Source organism: Neoarius graeffei, chromosome 10, assembly GCF_027579695.1.
Source record: "Neoarius graeffei isolate fNeoGra1 chromosome 10, fNeoGra1.pri, whole genome shotgun sequence".
Lineage (NCBI taxonomy): Eukaryota > Metazoa > Chordata > Actinopteri > Siluriformes > Ariidae > Neoarius > Neoarius graeffei.
In genome coordinates this window covers 83,340,875-83,364,537 of record NC_083578.1, presented here as the reverse complement: position 1 = coordinate 83,364,537, position 23,663 = coordinate 83,340,875, and the positions used below count along the sequence as shown (strand labels likewise).

The 23,663-nt window shown below is 41.3% G+C and overlaps 1 protein-coding gene across 1 annotated transcript in view; it reads left to right on the top strand.

Moving 5' to 3' along the window:
• The window catches only part of grm6a (glutamate receptor, metabotropic 6a), a 189,749-nt gene that overhangs the window by 11,771 nt on the left and 154,315 nt on the right, over positions 1-23,663 (top strand). Inside the window, exon 2 of the mRNA XM_060932426.1 lies at positions 12,370-12,966. Within this exon, the coding sequence (XP_060788409.1) occupies positions 12,418-12,966 (549 nt within the window). The 5' untranslated portion in view covers positions 12,370-12,417. The remainder of the gene's footprint in view (positions 1-12,369; positions 12,967-23,663) is intronic.

Sequence of the window (23,663 nt, the reverse complement as noted above, 5' to 3'; positions counted from 1 at the left end):
AGCACAGCAGTGAAGTCACCTTCCAGCCGGTGTAGTGTTCATCAGTAGTGTTAGCGAATGCTAATAAAGCAGTCAAGCCAGTGTTATTGAGAGCAAGTAGCAGAGGCTAACGACCGAGAAACTAAGGCTACATCCACACGACAACGGCAACAAGATGTTATTTAAAAAAATATCGCGTCCAAATGGGCAACGATCAGTAAAATATCAGGTCCATATGACAACGCAACGCTTGCTGAAAATGATGCAATACACATGCCACACCTCTAGGGGCGCTGTAAGACGGTCCCTTCGGAGACACCAGAACAATAGAAGAAGTAAGGACGCATGCGCATAAACTATTATGCACGAGACTTCATATTAGCCACAAAGTCAGGAAAATCTGTTCGTAAAATTACGTTATAATGACCAAATACAATGAAAAGTATTTTTCCAGTCTCACCTGTGAAAGGTAATCCCATGTGATCTCGTTTGGACGGTAAACCTGTTGGTACAGTTAAACGCAGCACATGAATGAGGCATCTTTATTCTCCGCTTTGACCTATCCAATATGGCGGCGAGGATGACGTATGATTCTACGCGGAAGGCGGCGTCTTTAATGGTCCGGAATAAATTGAATGCTACACGTTGATGGATTAATTTGTTGTTCTATGCCCTTTTTGAGGAATGTATTGTAGGACTTAAACCAACATCTGAAGAGGTGAGATCGCTCCTTTTTTTCCCTATTTTTGCTGGCGGGATTCACTCTGCCCTAGGGGCTATTTTCTCTCTCTCTCACTCACTTTGCACCATTACACAATAAATATTCACAGTGAAAATATTTTGTAAGCGCGTTTCATGAACCAAGTTATAGGATTTGTTGACAACTCGCATCGAGTTCGTTACACTTCTACCCGGCGTGAAGCACTGACAGTCATGTGGTTGTGACGTCATCGTAAACAAATCCGTTCTACTCATCCAGACGACTTCGCAACGGCAACGTTGCCAGATCTTTCCACTCTGGAACCCGTTCTCAAAAGATTGCGTTTTGGGGCACCCAAAACGTCGGTGCCGTGTGGACGCCAGGCCTAAACGATAAACAATTGTATCGGATTCACCTGAATCCATTGCCGTGTGGACAGGGCCTAAGATTTCTGTCTCCAGAAATCTGTCTCTTCTTCCACACTTCATACTCGCTACAGTATTTTTCACTCAGACTTAAGTATTCATTTCTTTGCGTAATTTACTGAGTTACTTTTAAAATAAACATCGACAGCTACACACAACGGAGCGACCTAGCAGCCTGCAGCTAATCCCTTACAAAATCCTTTACCCTGTTGCTTTTTTGGTGTGTCTGGCTTTTTTGTATTGGCTGACCTGAAGTCCCAGCTATAATAGTAACGGTTCACCACTGCTGTGTAAGGTGTCACTACAGAAACGATTATGTATTATAATGAGCACATTAATCAACATTAATTCTGACCAATCAGAATCGAGCATTAATTCAATGGCACTGGGGCATCATGTAAAATAAAACATACTTCCAAATCTATTTAAAATTATACTAAGCATGTTTTTGCTGAATATTAATACAAATGACCTATATATTTAACAGTTATTCCATAAAATTGAGTCGTACATGAGCTGATAGCTATAAGCCGTGTACGACCAGATTGAATTGAATAACTGTTTTATTCTATTCACATTCACTGGATTTTGAGAAACGGAGCATTTTTATTTTTATTTTTTGCAAATTCGATAATAAAAACTTTATACAAAACATCTGACAAATTTATGTCTGCTAACCATCAAATACTTTTATTCATATTTTGTTGCTTTTTTGTTTTTTGGGGGGTTTTGTTTTCAAGTAGAGTTTTTATTTCATCCTCGGTTGGTTCAGCAACACGCTCTGCCATTTTGTTGTTGTTCTTCTTCTTTAGGTTTTTTTTTTTTTAGTGGTTGGCAAACCAGCTTGAAGGTGCATTACTGCCACTGACTGGGCTGGAGTGTGGAACAGGTGATATTGGGAGGAAAAAAATATATATACTTTTAGCTATTTCTGTTTCTTTTAAATACTTGATAATAAAGCTACCATTTTGTTATTCTCTACTCATGTTATATGAGCTGATATCCTAGTAGTAGAGTAGCCAATCAGAGCATGCAATTGCTCATATCCAGTGAATGTGGATAGAAAATTTTTTATATATATATATATATATATATATGTGTGTGTACAAAGTGACTTCTAATCTCATCTCATTATCTCTAGCCGCTTTATCCTGTTCTACAGGGTCGCAGGCGAGCTGGAGCCTATCCCAGCTGACTACAGGCGAGAGGTGGGGTACACCCTGGACAAGTCGCCAGGTCATCACAGGGCTGACACATAGACACAGACAACCATTCACACTCACATTCACACCTACGGTCAATTTAGAGTCACCAGTTAACCTAACCTGCATGTCTTTGGACTGTGGGGGAAACCGGAGCACCCGGAGGAAACCCACGCGGACACGGGGAGAACATGCGAACTCCGCACAGAAAGGCCCTCGCCGGCCACGGGGCTCGAACCCGGACCTTCTTGCTGTGAGGCGACAGCGCTAACCACTACACCACCGTGCCGCCCCACAAAGTGACTTCATTTATGCAAATAAATTATAAAAAGATAGTTAACACCACCACTGAAAAGCCACCAGACCTTCATTTGCACTTCGTAATGCTTCTTTGCACATCTCATCCAGTCTGAAATGTATGTTTAATTCACAGATTGTACAGCAGCCAGCTGGAAGATGCTCACAACTGAAACCAATGCAAATGTACAAACAGATGCACACAAAGCACACAGAATCTCAGACACACAGTCTTTAAAGCAAGCAGAACGACTGCTGATAACTGCTGCATCCTTTATCTCTGTTTTTTTTTGCCAAATGTCTTTTAGAGAAAATCAAAACCAAACACTGTCTTCAAAACAACCTGATTTAAAAAAAAAAAATCCTATTAAATCTGACAATAGATCCATTTTGAATTTGATTTGCTTGAATATTCCAACTAAAAGCTTTTTTCCCCCGCAAACCGCTGATCCCACCATTCCAGAAACTACTCATGCTCTTCCGAAAACAAAAAGCACAACTATTCCTCATCACTACTGTATTTATTCAGGGCCTGGTGTTTTATTTCATTATTTCCTTCCCTGGGCTGGAGATGTGAAGCTATTTTAGAATGCAGCCGCATGCTTCATTTGACACGGCGTGAATCTTTTGTTGATTGTAGAAGGAGGAGGATGGATGAAGCTCGAAGCTTCAAAAGCTCTGGCCACATTTCTGAACCAGCTACTGAGCAGAATGTCATATAATCCTGAATTAATGCATCGTCTGGGGAAAGACACCATCGATTCAAAGTATGTGAGCTGTGTGCAGGTTCGTTTTATAAATTTCGGAGTCTATTAGCTGCGAGGTCCTCGGCATCGCTCTCAAAGGCCTCGTTCCAGATCCATTTTGTTCTCACAGCTGCTGATTACATCAGGTGTGTTGCGAGGTGCAATAGATCAAATCTTTGACAGGCGGCTTTTTGAAATTTTTATTTTATACTTTCGTATATAGCACATTTCATTTGTTTGAAAGCACTTTACATTATTTATTTTTTAAAAAAAGTATAAAATTGAATAAATACAGATGGGTGAAAATTAAAGTTAAAAAAAAATCCTTGGCATGGATTCTACAAGTCTCTGGATGTATGAACACCGCTCTTTCAAAAAAATATTTCTTTCTCCTTTAGGTGTTTAACTGGGTTGAGATCAGGTGACTGTAAAGGTCCTAGCATATGACTGACGTCAATTTCATCCTAATCAAACCATTCGTGTCCTAATCAAGCCCTATGTCCTGTAAACATGGGCGGAGCCATCCTGCTAGACAACACGCCCATCAGTATAGAAAATCATGGATAACGTTGATCAGTCAGAAGAACTTTGTGTTGATTTGCTATGATGTTTCTCTCTAAGGTGATGATTGGAGCCAAAGCAAGCCAGGAAGAGAAATAAATCCCCCCCCTGGGCACAGAGCCACGTCTTTTTCTTTTAATTTGTCCAAAGCAACTTGCACACAAGGCAGAATCCAGTCCAGCCTTAGTTATGAGCAGATAATTATCACCTAGCACCAAGACTCAAGGTCAGCAATTTTCTTTAAAATTCTACACAACTGAAGCTGAATAATAATTGCTCGACTTGGAGTTTTACACAAAAAAGATCACTGAAACGTCTACTTTTTCGCTTCACCAAGAAAAACAGAATATATTAATCCTCTATTTGGGAATGCTACACAAGCTCCACCTCCTTCTCCTGGAAAACAAGTGTTGGAAAGCCTTTAGCATATTGAATATGAAGATTTTTCAATATATTCAGCTCTCCTTATGAAATTTATGTTCACATTAACCTGTATAAATGTGTATACAGTAGATAGGATCAATGGTAGATCAGTGGTTATGGCCGCTCCCATCTCTGTCTTCTCTTTACTTACTTTTACACACTGAGTGTATAAAATGTCACGAAGTGGCATTTACTGGCCGTACCTGACTATCCCTGTGTCCGAAATCGCTCACTCGTTCACTACTCCCTACTCACTATATAGGGAATTACTATATAGAGGACTATACAGTGAGGTCATTGGTAAAATGCAAAAACGCTTTCGGACACTACTCCGCCAGGCCGTTATTTACGTCGTTACTGTCGCACAATTAAAACGTGCCAGATCAGTCAGCTGGTGGATTTTCAAAATCATAAATACACGCATGCATTTTTGTGATAAATCCATATTATACTGAGCGTATTTCCCACATTAATCAATACAAAGTACTTTGTGTCTGCTGCATCTTTCAGTTCTTTTAAATCAAGGCTGAGTACTTTCTTTCTTCTTCGCTGCTGCCTTTTATTCAATCAAATTTGAGGCTTTTTTTTAAATCAAATTTGATGATTCAACAGCAGTGAATCATCTGATCGATTCGGTACATTCCTCTCTCTGCACTCTAACTTTTATTCTTGTATTTTTATCTGCTTATTTTCTATTCTCGTACTATTTTAATTGTATTTGAATGTCTGTTTATAGTGTGTTTCTTCCTCCGTCCATTCACCCCCACACACTTTTTTTTTCTTTCAGCGCGACTGCAATGCATGATGGGATATATTGCTTGTTTAGTGACCATCGGTTGGTTGTACACTACTTTTCGTGATTCATTGTGGGATACTTTGAGTGCACTATATAGAGTGTCGTAATTCTCACTATACATTCAGACAGCACTACAAAATGGCGAAGTCACTATATAGTTCACTATATAGTGAGTAGGGAGTGATTTCGGACACAGCGTATATCAGGTTACAACTAATTTAAACATTGCCTTAAATTGCGCAATATCTCACTTATGTAAAAATGACCAAAGTACATTTACTGTATATTCTGTACATTAAATATATTCTATACATTACTGTATGTGTACCATGCTCACGACCAACACCAAAATGAGAGTGTATCAGGCCTGCGTGCTGAGCACTCTCCTCTATGGAAGCGAAGCATGGACCCTCTACTCCCGCCAAGAATGCAGACTGAACACCTTCCACATGCGCTGTCTCAGAAGACTTCTGGGCATCACCTGGCAGGACCGTGTCACCAACACCAATGTCCTGGCCAAGGCAGGGATGCCCAGCATATTTGTCATGCTGACCCAGAGACACCTGCGCTGGCTAGGTCACGTCAGCCGCATGGACGACGGCCGCAACCCAAAGGACGTGCTGTATGGTGAGCTGACCCGGTGGGGGGAGAGGAGGCTCCGACGACAGCGAAGACTGCAGTCGGCACTAACAGACACCCGACCAAGCAACTTCACCTGCAGCAACTGTAGCAGACCGTGCGGCTCACACATCGGCCTATACAGTCATACTAGGCGCTGCAACTCAATAACTGATGGATGACCCCTGGCGCAGATCACCATGATCTTTCGAGATCGAAGGAGCCAACAACTGTACACTACCGTTCAAAAGTTTGGGGTCACTTTGAAATTTCCTTATTTTTGAAAGAAAAGCACTGTTCTTTTCAATGAAGATCACTTTAAACTAATCAGAAATCCACTCTATACATTGCTAATGTGGTAAATGACTATTCTAGCTGCAAATGTCTGGTTTTTGGTGCAATATCTCCATAGGTGTATAGAGGCCCATTTCCAGCAACTCTCACTCCAGTGTTCTAATGGTACAATGTGTTTGCTCATTGCCTCAGAAGGCTAATGGATGATTAGAAAACCCTTGTACAATCATGTTAGCACAGCTGAAAACAGTTTAGCTCTTTAGAGAAGCTATAAAACTGACCTTCCTTTGAGCAGATTGAGTTTCTGGAGCATCACATTTGTGGGGTCGATTAAAAGCTCAAAATGTCCAGAAAAATGTCTTGACTATATTTTCTATTCATTTTACAACTTATGGTGGTAAATAAAAGTGTGACTTTTCATAGAAAACACAAAATTGTCTGGGTGACCCCAAACTTTTGAATGGTAGTGTATATATTTACTCTATGAGGCAGTAGCCACAGAAATGAAGCATAATCCAAATATGAACAATTTAAAAATCACAGAAGTAAAATATACCAAGTGCCTGTACTTTATATTATTCTACTCTTACAGTTTTCAAAACTGATACCTATGAATTGTGGCTGACACACACACACACACACACACACACACACACACACACACACACACTGTCGCCATGACCCAAACTCTTATTTCCCAGAAATGGCCCAGTGCTAGAGCTCAGTGGAACGCACTCTCTCTCTGTAATAAGCATAAACATGTCTGAAAGCAATTTCTTTAGTCTAGTCCATTTACTTCGAATGGTGAACCGAATTGTATTCACTCACCGGCCATTTTAATCGGAACATGTGTATGCGCATGCGTAGTGCATGACTGTTACACTCTTACATTCTTACAGCACGATGACGTAGTGACTAGCGCCTCTATATGAGGCAGTAGCCACAACAAAAACGATTTTGACCTTTTTGGTGATCTTGACTGGATGACCCTCAAAATATTGGAGGTTCTATTTGAAACCAATGCCCATCTATCCTGAAAATTTCATGAAGATTGATCCAGCTGTTTTCCCATAATATCATTTACAAAAAAAACAAAAACCCAAAGAAACAAAGAAACCCGACCGAAAACAATACCTCATCCCGCTTACTCTGTAGTGGGCGAGGTAATAATCACTGGTGTATTTATACTAAAACAACTGTCCGCCTCAGGCTCAGTGAATATCAGTGAATGGATGGATGGATGGATGGATGGATGGATGGATGGATGGATGGATAGATAGATTTACTTTATTGATTCCAAGCTGGGAAATTCTCATCTCATCTCATTATCTCTAACTGCTTTATCCTGTTCTACAGGGTCGCAGGCAAGCGACCTATCCCAGCTGACTACGGGTGAAAGGCGGGGTACACCCTGGACAAGTCGCCAGGTCATCACAGGGCTGACACATAGACACAGACAACCATTCATGTACTGATATATATATATATATATATATATATATTTTTTATCTATTTATGTGCTTTGTACAGGTGAATGTGCATTAATAGTGCTAAAAACAAGCATTGTGATGAATGAAAATAAGAAGACTGTGCAAAAGTGGCAGTACTGAACAGAAGATAAATAAAGAAATAAAAACAAATGGACTCTAAATGTGCAAAATGACTAATGGCAGTAAACAAATAAGCTCTGATTTGACTTGACTTCATCTCGGCTATTATTCACCGATATTCACTTTGCCTTCGGCGAATAATTGTTGAATATAAAATTTGTTTTATCACCATTATTATTAATGCCTCATTGTTTACATAGTTCTTATTTATATAATGTTTTTATATTGGTCCAATGCTGCAGGTTCACAAAAAGTAATTGCACAAATGGATTTATGTGGAAAATACTGTTTGGAAAAGACACAGAATAAGCAACAGTTATAAAAGACGCAGCTGGTTGACTTCATGTGTCTCGGAGGAAGCACATGTTAGTCTTCACCCTCCCTGTTCGTAACTGTCGTATGATGGTCAGAGTTGGCAGGTGGGTGGGAATTTCCAGGTGTCCAAATTGCCAGAAATGGGCTAAAATGATGGAAACAGGCTACCTGCCATTTGTTTGTATTAATTTGTACACAGTTACTGTTCCCTTAAAAACTTTCAGGTGTAATAAATCACATCGTGCCCTTTTGCACTTGCAGACAAAATTGGTCTAATTTGTATATTCATTAAGGTCAGCACGCAAAACAAGCGCCATTCTGTTTCAGTCAGGTGAAACCCATTCCCGTAAATTCCCAGTAGACCCTTTTTTTGCAGGTTCTGTCGAGTCTGCACATGTTCTTACACATACAGGTTTTATATATATAGCACATACAAAGGAAATACAAAGGCAAGTGAAGAATAGGAAGCTGACTCCAAGTGAGCCAGAGACGAGAGTGAGCTCATAACTAGGTTTCCACATTGATCGTTCTTCCTACTGTCCTGAAAAGTGTTAGGTAATTGCATTTGTTAATGGAGCAGTAGAAAAGTTTTGATGGATGAGTCCAAAATATGTTTTAAAGCCTGCTGTTCTGCCATGACCTTGTTATTGATTGTTACTACTATTATTGACGTGCATTTCTGGGTGTCATGAATGCAAACACTGGTCTTCATCATGGAGTGTTTATGTGGAATGGAAGCCTGTCAAATACTAAATACTGTATGATGATAATCATAATAAGGTATTATTTATTGATAACTTGCTTGCTGATGTTGTTGGCATTCAAAGTAAAACTGATCAACTATCTGCTTTATTTCTAAGAGCCTGTACAAGAGCCTGCCAGAGGTATTTATCGGAAAATACCGCAGTACTTAGTTCTCCGGTGTAATGAATGGATTGTAACCCAGTCGATATTCAGACTGTTATAAATTTCTCTTTGCGTCTTTGAAACCTCTCATTATGTTGAGCAGCTCCAAGTGATGTTCCATCAGCAGGAGAATTATATTTGCGAGAGTGCGCACTCAACTCATGTCTCCTCACATTACTGCCTGACTGTGAGCCTATGCCAGTTTGTGGAATTAAATAACGCCTCTGCAAGTGATGAAACCGCTTTCAAAACAATTAGTTTGCATTATAACATATGACATTTAAACTCACACAAATGATGACAGCTTGGAAACGTAAACACACACACTCATGCAGGGCACATACATTGCCCACATATGATATTGCAGATAGTGGAAATGAGAGTAAAGCAGACGTAATGCTGGACAAATTTCATATTTGATTTTTCAATTTGACGTATATCAGCTGTGTGATGAGAAAGCAGACCCTGCTGGCTGGGCAGGCTGTGAACTCGAGCAGGGGGAAATGTGATAATAGTGGTGAGATTTGGTTTTGCTGGCAAATGTAATATCCACTGCTTACTGCAAATGCTATCAAAGCCCAACATATGCAGACATACAGGAGAGCTTTGGGTTCCTGCCAGGTTGGTTTCACACTAACACACTTTAACACACTCTCACAGTCACACACTCTCACACAGTTTCCCCTTGCACTCTGGAAAGTGTAAAATTTTACCCAAAAATGTTAAAATGTTTTTTAAAAAAAAACTTATTAAGAAAAGATACATACTGGGGATTGAATCTGGCTGTGCATCTGTCTGTCTGTCCATCCATCCATCCATCCATCTATCTGTCCAGCCATCATCCATTCCTCCATCAACCATTCATCTGTCAACCCATTCATCCATCAGTCCATCCATCCATCCATTAGTCCGTCCACCATCCGTCTATCCATCCATCCAATTGTCCATCCATCCATTCATCATCCATCCATCCATCCATCCATCTGTTCATCCATCCTTCCATCCGTCCATCCATCCATCCATCCATCCATTAGTCCGTCCATCCATCATCCATTAGTCCATCCATCCATCCATCCATCCATCCATCCATCCATCCATCCATCCATCATCCATTTGTCCATCCATCCATTAGTCCATCCATCCATCCATCCATCCATCCATCCATCATCTATCGGTTGATCTGTCCTTCTTTCTGCCAGTACATTCATCCATCTGTCCGTCCATCCATCCATTCATCCATCAGGTTATTCATATATTTTTTTCTCTATTCATCTGGCTGTCTGCCCATGCATCCATTCAACTATCCAATTCATTTATCCATTCTTTTGTATATCTTTCCATCTATTCCATCCATCCATCCATCCATCCATCCATCCATCCATCCATTAGTCCATCCATCCATCCATTCATCCATCATCCATCCATCCATCATCTATCGGTTGATCTGTCCTTCTTTCTGCCAGTACATTCATCCATCTGTCCGTCCATCCATCCATTCATCCATCAGGTTATTCATATATTTTTTTCTCTATTCATCTGGCTGTCTGCCCATGCATCCATTCAACTATCCAATTCATTTATCCATTCTTTTGTATATCCATCCATCCATCCATCCATCCATCCATCCATCCATCCATCCATCCATCCATCCATCCATCCATCCAGTAGCAGTCAAAAGTTTGGACACACCTTCTAATTTAATGGTTTTTCTTGATTTTTGTTAATTAAAATACACTTCAGTTCTTAAAGTAATGATGGATGTCGTTTCTCTTTACTTATTTGAGCAGTTCTTGACATAATGTCAAATAGGGCTATTTACTATATTGTTATTATTTATTACTGTTTGATGATTTCAAATGCGGCGGCACGGTGGTGTGGTGGTTAGCGCTGTCGCCTCACAGCAAGAAGGTCCGGGTTTGAGCCCCGTGGCCGGCGAGGGTCTTTCTGTGTGGAGTTTGCATGTTCTCCCCGTGTCCGCGTGGGTTTCCTCCGGGTGCTCCGGTTTCCCCCACAGTCCAAAGACATGCAGGTTAAGTTAACTGGTGACTCTAAATTGACCGTAGATGTGAATGTGAGTGTGAATGGTTGTCTGTGTCTATGTGTCAGCCCTGTGATGACCTGGCGACTTGTCCAGGGTGTACCCCGCCTTTCGCCCGTAGTCAGCTGGGATAGGCTCCAGCTTGCCTGCAATCCTGTAGAACAGGATAAAGCGGCTAGAGATAATGAGATGAGATTTCAAATGCATTAAGAAGACAAAAAACTCGTCCACTAATAACATTTTGATGAGGCACACCTGTTAACTGAAAAGCATTCCAGGTGATTACCTCATGAAGCTGGTTAAGATAATGCCAACAGTGTGCAAAGCATTATCAAGGTAAACCGTGGATACTTTGAAGAATCTAAAATATAAAACATATTTTGTTTTTTTAATACTTTTTTGTTTACCACATAATTCCATATATGTTCCAGATGTTATTTCATAGTTTTGATGTCTTCAGTATTGTTCTACAATGTAGAAAATACAAAATACAGAAAAACCTATGAGTGAGTAGGGGTGTACATATTTTTGACTGGTACTGTACATACAGTACATACTGTACATGCATGCATTTATTCTCTGTGTTCATGTATCCATTCATCCCACCTTCCCTTATTTGGTTAATCCATCCATCCATCCATCCATCCATCCATCCATCCATCCATCACTCACTCTATCTTTCCATCCATTTATTGAGATTGCTGGATGTATCTCCACATCACAGTATTTACTGCTGTAATTCCTATTTGCACCCTGAATAAAGATATTTTGATGCATTTCTTATTGCACCTTTACACTTTTATGGCTTTTGGGCTTTTCACTCCATAATGTTCCACCCGGTGCATGTCCATTAAATTCTTAAAAACCTCCACAACCTGCATCTCCTACTCTCTATCAGTCTCTTTTCTTTACTATCTGTCAATTTCTTGGCCTCCATGCTCCTTCCTCTTTCGTGTTGTCTGCCCCCCTCGATCATTTCCACCCAGTCGATACTGTGGCTCTCTCCAGACCTCGGTGAAAAGCAGTTGCTCTGCACCTGGCCTTACCATCACTCTAAATCAGACGAGTGTGTTTACCTCTGCTCCCCAACGCTTTGCCATCTGCCATCCCATAATGCTCTTCATTCATTCAGACTAACCTGCTGATAGCAGTCTGAGTGCTGGAGGACACACCTGCAATCTGTAGCCTGTAGAATTGCTCCTATCATCTCATTTTACAGGGTTACTTCAATAGCTTCCCAATTTCATGCACTGCTTACTGTGAATGTATGAGAACCTTATAAAGCTGCCATGAGGACATTCCAATCAAAGTGATACATTTTAGAACAGATAACCAAGTGGTTTTTTATCAGATCCTCAACCTGAATGGCATAGCAACAGACTAGAGAATACAACACTTGTTTTGCCATTATGATGAAAAATTAATCCACAGCTCATCATTTTTGTTGTATCGTTGACAGGTTCTTTGGGTCGTGGATGAACACTTGCCGTAAAAACCCAACCGTGCCATGGCAATCCACTCCCCACCATCCTCGCTATTAGATCTCAGACGGCAGCCAAGTCGGACCAGCTGCCACTCACCGACATGGCCATGCCTCCTTTGGATATTCTGCATGTGGGTCAGCCCAGCTTTGATGGCACACCAGCACTCACACCCGCATTCGATCAAAATCCCAGGCGACGTTACACTTGGTGGGCTCTTCCCTGTGCACTCCAAAGGGCCCTTGGGTCAAGCATGTGGTGAGATTAAAAAGGAAAAAGGAATCCATCGTATGGAAGCCATGCTGTATGCACTGGACCAAATCAACAGTGACCCCGAGCTGCTGCCCAACATTACTCTGGGCGCACGAATTCTGGACACTTGCTCACGAGACACATACGCACTGGAGCAGTCGCTCACTTTTGTCCAGGCACTTATTCAGAAAGATACGTCTGATATCCGGTGCTCCAATGGTGAGCAACCAATCATACGCAAGCCGGAGCGTGTGGTGGGTGTGATCGGGGCATCAGCCAGCTCTGTCTCCATCATGGTGGCCAACGTACTTCGGCTCTTTGAGGTAAGTCAAGCATGTGTTCATGGGTCTGGTCATTTGAAACTATTTGCATTTACCAGCACCTGAAACCTTTGAATAGGCAAATCAGTCGCTTGCTGGCCGTGCTGTGAAAATTGTCCATGCAGACACTCATCTAAGTTTCCAAATCTGTCATTGCTTAACTCTTGAATATTTTCTATCATGAATACAATCATTAAAAAGCTTATAATTTCTGCTTTCCAAAGAAACTGATCTCGTTCAGTACTTTAGGAATAACGGCAGGTTGAAGTTGGTACGACAGATTTTACTGTCTGCTCGCGGGACATCGGGAAACTGCCGGTGCTTTTCTTTTTGAGTCATGGGAAAGCGCTCAGGATCTCTCTCTCACTCTCTCTCTTCTGATCGGTTTCCGACTGGATTACTCGTGAATATCAATCAGATAACCCCTATAGGGATGTTCCCTCGCTCTCACTGTTTCTGATGAAGTATTCAGCAAAAATTTCCTTCTGCCTGTTTTGATGTTATGATTCACGGGAGACTTCGAGGTGAGTCTTCGTAGCTTTACCGACTTATTTTTTTCAAATCAAACTGATTCATGTAAATAAATAACTATTTTTGAATATAACTGGAGTTGTTTAGATGAAAAATATTGAGATCTTAGTGGCCGGAATGAGATTTTAGAAAACCGGAAGTCAGAAATGCGAGTGTCAATTTCAATTCAATTAATGTGAATTGTTTATTGGATGTGGCTCACACAGTTTTTTCAAAGTTCGCCTTGAAAGCTGTGAATATTAATCAAAATAATAATTTATATTCTTTCATGTAAACACTAGTAGGCCCGACTTTTGAGAAATACAAAGGCCTGCAGAGCACAAAGAGGGTATTAGAAATACTCTTTTATTACTTTTTTTTTATTTTGATAGAGAATGGTAGATGTGAATGACATTCACTGCTTATTTATGCATATTTTATAATTATTAACATTGATTTATCCTTCTTTGTGATGTATAAATGAGAGTTAAGATCAGCTTTATATTGCACAAATAAAGCCATTTGGTGAAACTTTGAAGGAGAGAGTGTACTGATTTAACGTTTGTACACAATTAGCATAATTAATACTAATTAAATATGAATTTGCATAATTGATTTTTGCTACTTTTTCAAACTTTGTATTCAGTATACAACCATCTATGTGCTGCCAATTTTCATGTAAATATCTTGAAAAATAGAAAAGTTATTAAGAAAAAACTTTTGATCTCATTCGTTAATGAGGCCCTTTTTGGATCATGCGATTTGAATACAGAATATTACGGCAATTTTCTAAAAATTAAGCCATATTTTCAGTCTTTGATTTGTAATATCTCAAGAACAGATAAACATATTTTAATTCTGTAACAAGTGTGTTGTTTAGCATTCAAGCAATTTGGATTGAGTTTGAATTTTCACCTGATATGTCTACTTTGAAACAGGAAGTCATTTGGGGGCAAGAGATACTCTAGTGGATGTCATCTCATCTCATCTCATTATCTCTAGCCGCTTTATCCTGTTCTAAAGGGTCGCAGGCAAGCTGGAGCCTATCCCAGCTGACTACGGGCGAAAGGCGGGGTACACCCTGGACAAGTCGCCAGGTCATCACAGGGCTGACACATAGACACAGACAACCATTCACACTCACATTCACACCTACGCTCAATTTAGAGTCACCAATTAACCTAACCTGCATGTCTTTGGACTGTGGGGGAAACCGGAGCACCCGGAGGAAACCCACGCGGACATGGGGAGAACATGCAAACTCCGCACAGAAAGGCCCTCGCTGGCCACGGGGCTCGAACCCGGACCTTCTTGCTGTGAGGAGACAGTGCTAACCACTACACCACCGTGCCGCCCTCTAGTGGATGTGTAATAAAAAAATTCATATGAGGACAGTAAGGCCTCAGAAAGATCTTATGACATACCAAAAACATTTGTGGATCACTCATGTGAAATGATTAAAGACTATTCTGTTTTACGTGGGTTTACACTGTGCGATTTTTGGCCCAATTTTGATTTTATTAAATATAGGAATGCATTTTTGATAGCTATTTTGTCGCTGCTATAGCAAGTTATGAGTGTTTGAAATACGCTCTGTAATATATCAGTCCATATGTCAAAGCAATGGCTGTAAACGAGATTCGTTGAGACCTGTGCGAGACATCGTAGGACGGAAGTAAAACGTACAGCGGAAATCAAAGTGACCGACATCTGCCAACGTTGTCAACGTTGCCCTCTTTCGAATGCTGATGTAATCAAGCCGGAAGTTTTGTTTGTTTTGATAGCGATCAGGGAAATTTGAAAAAAAGTAGGCAGTAATCGTCATTTAAACTCGTGTTTGTGCAATATTTCATTTGGAAAACAGTTTTCAAAATGGCGGCGCTGACACTTGACGTTTCGAAGTCTCACACAAGTCTCGTGAAGATCGTGCGGATAAGCGACGCCTGCCGTGGACCGAACGAACTAAATTCAACATGGCTAAAAACCGAATAGGCCGATAAGTGTAATATTTAATTGCAATTAGTTGCCAATACGAGTCATGATATACCGTAACGTTACTAAAACCGAAAACGTAATGAAGCAAGTTTAAAAATGACTTCAGTTCTCCTTTAAGACTGGTGTATAGTGTAATGAGCCAAATTAGTGCAATTGTGACCAGTAATGGCTGATGATAAAGTTCTGGCAGTGTCGGAAATTTTTGATGAAAATCCCAGCGTATCAGCTCTGCCATGATGTTCTTCTCAAAGCCACCAATTGGAGAATGGCATAGGATGATGCTAAACACAAACACAATGGATGCTTACAAATATGGTAAAGGCAGGGGTGAGACAAAACCGAAACATCCTAATGGACAGAAAAATTATCCTTATAACCTCAATCTTAAAAGACTGTTGAAATTTGCTGAGGCTTTATTCTGACCAAAATTATTGATATTTTTAGATTATATGAATCAGGGGGGCGGCACGGTGATGTAGTGGTTAGCACTGTCGCCTCACAGCAAGAAGGTCCGGGATCGAGCTCCGTGGCCGGTGAGGGCCTTTCTGTGTGGAGTTTGCATGTTCTCCCCGTGTCCGCGTGGGTTTCCTCCGGGTGCTCCGGTTTCCCCCACAGTCCAAAGACATGCAGGTTAGGTTAACTGGTGACTCTAAATTGACCGTAGGTGCGAATGTGAGTGTGAATGGTTGTCTGTGTCTATGTGTCAGCCCTGTGATGACCTGGCGACTTGTCCAGGGTGTACCCCGCCTTTCGCCCGTAGTCAGCTGGGATAGGCTCCAGCTTGCCTGCGACCCTGTAGAACAGGATAAAGCGGCTAGAGATAATGAGATGAGATGAGATGAGATGAATCAGGGGCGTTTCTAGCTATTGAAAGGACCAGGGGCTAAGTCCAGTTTTCCTGGAGCTTGTGTTTTAAAGGGAGATTGGCATTGATAGGTTGGGGAGGTTATAGCTAACTTTAAAGATAATATTATCACCCAGACACATTCAAAGGTTATGACATCTTTATTAGTGATTTCTGCACTGCTCTTTTTAAATTTATGTCCTTCACTTCAGTTTCTGTCTCCTTATTATTATTTTTATTATCATCACCCATAATGTCTTAGGAAACTGAGGCATGGTCAATTGATTATTAAATATCACTCGTAAAATTTATCATCAGTTTGATAAAAATGTCATTTCTCACTCACATATCTCTTCTTTAGGACTATAAAAACACCAATTCTAAGCTACATTACAAGACTATCCATCCATTATCCGTAACCGCTTATCCTGTTCAGGGTTGCGGTCAAGCTGGAGTCTATCCCAGCTGACTATGGGCGAGATGCAGGGTACACCCTGGACAAGTCACCAAAACATTGCAGGGCTGACACATAGAGACAAACAACCATTCTCACTCACGGTCAATTTAGAGCCACCAATTAGCCTAACCTGCATGTCTTTGTGTGGGTTTCCTCCAGGTGCTCTGGTTTCCCCCACAGTCCAGACACGGGGAGAACATGCAGACTTCACACAGAAAGGCCCCTGTCGGCCACTGAACTCGAACCCAGAACCTTCTTGCTGTGAGGCGACAGTGCTAACCACTACACCACTGTGCCGCCCTTATAAGACTATGATTATATAAATAAGTCTTCCAAGTTTCTTTCACACACGCTATTTTCTCCAATGCATCCAGGCTCAGTTGACTGCTGCAGATCATTTGTAGTATCTAGGCAACATAAATTTACTTTGACATTAATATTGCGTGGCAAAACAAAAAAACTATTTTTCCCTATATGTGACTAATGGGCGACACGGTGGTGTAGTGGTTAGCGCTGTCGCCTCACAGCAAGAAGGTCCGGGTTCGAGCCCTGTGGCTGGCGAGGGCCTTTCTGTGTGGAGTTTGCATGTTCTCCCCGTGTCCGCGTGGGTTTCCTCCGGGTGCTCCGGTTTCCTCCACAGTCCAAAGACATGCAGGTTAGGTTAACTGGTGACTCTAAATTGACCGTAGGTGTGAATGTGAGTGTGAATGGTTGTCTGTGTCTATGTGTCAGCCCTGTGATGACCTGGCGACTTGTCCAGGGTGTACCCCGCCTTTCGCCCGTAGTCAGCTGGGATAGGCTCCAGCTTGCCTGTGACCCTGTAGAACAGGATAAAGCGGCTAGAGATAATGAGATGAGATGAGATGAGATGTGACTAATATGCCAAAGGATGGCTATGGGACGGTTAGCTGGCTGGTTCTGCGTAGGCTACATGTAGCATTAAAACATATGATTAAATGATGTCAGGGCAACTATTGGTGTCTACATGAACACAAATTGTTTGTTGACCTGTTAAATAAACTTCGTCGGGGCAAATAGGCCACCACTGTCGAACTTTTGAGCTAGTCTGGCTCACTAATGATACAGACCCTGCGCTGTAAATTCAGCATAAACAGGCTCATGGAGCGGGATTTGTGCATCAACATAATTCAATAGGTTACATCCCTGCGATGATCTGGCGACTTGTCCAGGGTGTACCCCGCCTTTCGCCCGTAGTCAGCTGGGATAGGCTCCCGCTTGCCTGCGACCCTGTAGAACAGGATAAAGCGGCTAGAGATAATGAGATGAGATGTGTGTCTGTGTGTGTGTGTGTGTGCATATATACACCCACGGTCGATGACTTATCTGTTTTCATCTTGAAAAATCCAATAGTGGATTGCTGGGTTTTTTTTTTTAAAGTCATCTTCCAACCACTTCTGAATGTTCTTCTGTTGGCGGTTACTAAAATTTTGAGTGCGCACTGTGCAGCACTCAATTATGTCCCTCCTCCGTCTTGAGATGCTGCAAGACAAGTTCAGATCTGTTTCAGTCAGTTCTCATCTCATCTCATTATCTCTAGCTGCTTTATCCTGTTCTACAGGGTTGCAGGCAAGCTGGAGCCTATCCCAGCTGACTACGGGCGAAAGGCGGGGTACACCCTGGACAAGTCGCCAGGTCATCACAGGGCTGACACATAGACACAGACAACCATTCACACTCACATTCACACCTACGGTCAATTTAGAGTCACCAGTTAACCTAACCTGCATGTCTTTGGACTGTGGGGGAAACCGGAGCACCCGGAGGAAACCCACGCGGACACGGGGAGAACATGCAAACTCCGCACAGAAAGGCCCTCACCGGCCACGGGGCTCGAACCCGGACCTTCTTGCTGTGAGGCGACAGTGCTAACCATTACACCACTGTGCTGCCGTTTCAGTCAGTTGTTTTCTATTAATCTCTTATTTTTTTAAGGGCGAAACTACCTGGGGCTTGGCTCAAAATACCCAGGGCTATAGCCCCAAGTGATAGGGCTTAACGACACCACTGATGTGAATGTTTTGCGCTCAAGTTTCCATCAATGAACAGTTTATAACTTCAACAAAATAGACTTCATGTTAAAACTATAATGATTTTCCTGGTTACACAGTTATACTTTGTGACTCTATAGGACACACTTATAGAAGCGAATTATTTATAATCACGCTATCTGTTATCACCCAGATGAGGATGGGTCCCCTTTTGAGTCTGGTTCCTCTTGAGGTTTCTTCCTCATGTCGTCTGAGGGAGTTTTTCCTGTCCACCGTCGCCACAGGCTTGCTCATTGGGGATAGACTAGGGATAAAATTAGCTCTCTCTCTCTTTTTTTACATCTAAGCACAAAACTTGGCAGCTCTGATAAAACATTTCATGATTAGTGAGCATATTGCAAACCAATAAAACAGCAATTAACAGACATATAGTGCATCCCTAGTGTGTCTCCATATCAGATATCCTTAACCTTAACAAAAGAAGATGGATCAGCTAAATCAGTCTGTGAGTATCATCATTCCCAGAGACATTTTTAATCCATTTTCAAACTCCCAGGACACGCTCATGGCTCCCGACTTATATCCTTTTGTAACTATATACCTTTTTACTGTACTTACTGGATAATTCATAGTACTTATTGTATACAGTAATATGCTTTACAATGAATAACTTGATAATAATAATAATAATAATAATAATAATAATAATGCAAGATTTTAAGGGGTTGCAACAGACTGCTGAACTTTTTCTATAGAGTATATCGTGTGGTTAAATTTCTCGGGGTCCTATTTTTGTGCAAATATTATTTGCTGAGTCTGTGTCTATGTGTCAGCCCTGTGATGACCTGGCGACTTGTCCAGGGTGTACCCCGCCTTTCACCCGTAGTCAGCTGGGATAGGCTCCAGCTTGCCTGCGACCCTGTAGAAGGATAAAGCGGCTACAGATAATGAGATGAGATGAGATTATTTGCTGATTTTGCCAGATTGTTTCGGTATGAGGCACTTCTTTCTATTTTTGCCCAGTTTTTAAGTTCAGAAACCAGCACACACACACACACACACACACACACACACACACACACACACACACACACACACACACACACACACTGCTTTGGGGTGGGCAGCTCAACACAGGTGTGACTTTGGAAATCTGCCATTGCACTGGGATTTTTCAAATCTACTTTGGGCAAAATGCCTCCTGAGACTTGCTCCTAGTACGAATGCAGTGCCAGAACTGGCATTTCCCTGGCCTCAAAGTCTTGTCCCATTTCTTATAACCTGGTTTAGTGTATGCACATTAATTACAACTACACTTACAGTACAGCATAACAGAAGTGACTTTATTTTATCGGAACGGGCTAGATCTAATAAAAAAGCCAATGTTTTATGGTGCTCTGATGAGGCATTTTAGGTATAGTTATGTTTTACGGATAATACTAGTCAAATATCGAGAAGTTTAACAGCTTTACCTTCTGAGAGGGGTTACTTTTAATAATGCACTCATTTCCACACTCAATCAATCAAGAAGAAGAAGAACAACAGCTTTATTCATCACACGTACGAAATTCCTCTCTGCATTTAACCCATCTGAAGCAGTGAACACACACACACACACACACACACACACACACACACACACACACACACGTGAGCAATGAGCACACACACATACCCAGAGCAGTGAGCAGCCATGCTAACAGCGCCTGGGGACCAGTCGGGGGGTAGGTGCCTCGCTCAAGGGCACCTCAGCTTAAGGCCGCCCCATGCTAACCTAACCGCATGTCTTTGGACTGTGGGGGAAACCAGAGCACCTGGTAGAAACCCATACAGACATGAGGAGAACATGCAAACTGGGCTCGAACCCAGAACCTTCTTGCTCAGAGGCAACAGCGCTAACCACTACACCACCTATTCAATCAATCAGCAACTTTATTAAAGTGTTTATTAAAGCCTACTAATTGGGGACACTAGCTATAAATAAATATGAATAAAATCTGAAATATATACTTATATCTATAATCTCATCTCATCTCATTATCTCTAGCCGCTTTATCCTGTTCTACAGGGTCGCAGGCAAGCTGGAGCCTATCCCAGCTGACTATGGGCGAAAGGTGGGGTACACCCTGGACAAGTCGCCAGGTCATCACAGGGCTGACACATAGACACAGACAACCATTCACACTCACATTAACACCTACGGTCAATTTAGAGTCACCAGAAAGGTCCTCGCCGGCCACGGGGCTCGAACCCGGACCTTCTTGCTGTGAGGTGACAGCGCTAACCACTACACCACCATGCCACCCACTTATATCTATAATCTTAAATGTAAATGATACATATTAAATGTATACTATATATAACTTACAAAGAAAGTCCTAACTGTTATTCTCAACAACAACAAAAAAAGATTCTTGATTAGAATGGAATATAAATAAATAGATATGAAGGAACTATGAAATAAATATGTATTTACTCAAATTTATAATCTTAAATATATACGATAAAACCTTGGTTTTAAAGGGGCTAGGAGTAAATCTCAGTTCAAATTTCTAGTCAAAAAGTTTTTATTTGAAAGTCTTAATAGACAAGGATCTAGTCATTTTGTATTTTATTAATGTAATTTTCTACTTTTAATATATCTCTCTACTTACCTATTGATAACTATTTTTTTTATTGGTGCTACTGAACTATGTTACATGTATTTTTATAATGGGCCACAATGGAAATAAGTTTATGTACTTTCTTGTGTCATCCATATATTATTATGTTCTTTGCACAAACATTTTAATATTGAATAAACAAATCAAATAAAAAAAACTTAATTCTATTTTAAAATGTTTCATATATATATTCTCAGTAAAACTTATCAAATCTTGAAATTTAAATCTCAGTATCAAATTTGATATTAATATGCCGATTGTGGGCGGCCCGGTGGTGTAGTGGTTAGCACTGTTGCCTCACAGGAAGAAGGTTCTCGGTTTGAACCCAGCGGCCAACAAGGGCCTTTCTGTGTGGAGTTTGCATGTTCTCCCCGTGTCTGTGTGGGTTTCCTCTGGGTGCTCCGGTTTCCCCAACAGTCCAAAGACATGCAGGTTAGGCTAATTGGTAGCTCTAAATTGACCGTAGGTGTGAATGTGAATGGTTGTCTGTGTCTATGTGTCAGCCCTGTGATGACCTGGCGACTTGTCCAGGGTGTACCCCGCCTTTCGCCCGTAGTCAGCTGGGATAGGCTCCAGCTTGCCTGCGACCCTGTAGAACAGGATAAGCGGCTACAGATAATGGATGGATGGATAGATATGCTGATTGTTATATATTCTAGGTAGTGATATACTAGTAAGATCTGAGAACAAGTGGTTAAGAAGTTCTAAAAAGATTTAGCTTTCTTCTTTTAATTCCTTTTTTTAATAATTTTGTGATCCGTGGCTAGAATAGTCATGAAACTATATAAAAAAATGTATAACTCTGTGCGTGTGAATGTGATACACATTTACATATGCATATGTTACACAGGAGATGATTCAGTAGAAACTGTCATCTGAACTCTCTAACCTCCTGAACCTGATGTACAACCCCGATTCCAAAAAAGTTGGGACAAAGTACAAATTGTAAATAAAAACGGAATGCAATAATTTACAAATCTCAAAAACTGATATTGTATTCACAATAGAACATAGACAACATATCAAATGTCGAAAGTGAGACATTTTGAAATTTCATGCCAAATATTGGCTCATTTGAAATTTCATGACAGCAACACATCTCAAAAAAGTTGGGACAGGGGCAATAAGAGGCTGGAAAAGTTAAAGGTACAAAAAAGGAACAGCTGGAGGACCAAATTGCAACTCATTAGGTCAATTGGCAATAGGTCATTAACATGACTGGGTATAAAAAGAGTATCTTGGAGTGGCAGCGGCTCTCAGAAGTAAAGATGGGAAGAGGATCACCAATCCCCCTAATTCTGCGCCGACAAATAGTGGAGCAATATCAGAAAGGAGTTCGACAGTGTAAAATTGCAAAGAATTTGAACATATCATCATCTACAGTGCATAATATCATCAAAAGATTCAGAGAATCTGGAAGAATCTCTGTGCGTAAGGGTCAAGGCCGGAAAACCATACTGGGTGCCCGTGATCTTCGGGCCCTTAGACGGCACTGCATCACATACAGGCACGCTTCTGTATTGGAAATCACAAAATGGGCTCAGGAATATTTCCAGAGAACATTATCTGTGAACACAATTCACCGTGCCATCCGCCGTTGCCAGCTAAAACTCTATAGTTCAAAGAAGAAGCCGTATCTAAACATGATCCAGAAGCGCGGACGTCTTCTCTGGGCCAAGGCTCATTTAAAATGGACTGTGGCAAAGTGGAAAACTGTTCTGTGGTCAGACGAATCAAAATTTGAAGTTCTTTATGGAAATCAGGGACGCCGTGTCATTCGGACTAAAGAGGAGAAGGACGACCCAAGTTGTTATCAGCACTCAGTTCAGAAGCCTGCATCTCTGATGGTATGGGGTTGCATTAGTGCGTGTGGCATGGGCAGCTTACACATCTGGAAAGACCCCATCAATGCTGAAAGGTATATCCAGGTTCTAGAGCAACATATGCTCCCATCCAGACGACGTCTCTTTCAGGGAAGACCTTGCATTTTCCAACATGACAATGCCAAACCACATACTGCATCAATTACAGCATCATGGCTGCGTAGAAGAAGGGTCCGGGTACTGAACTGGCCAGCCTGCAGTCCAGATCTTTCACCCATAGAAAACATTTGGCGCATCATAAAACGGAAGATACGACAAAAAAGACCTAAGACAGTTGAGCAACTAGAATCCTACATTAGACAAGAATGGGTTAACATTCCTATCCCTAAACTTGAGCAA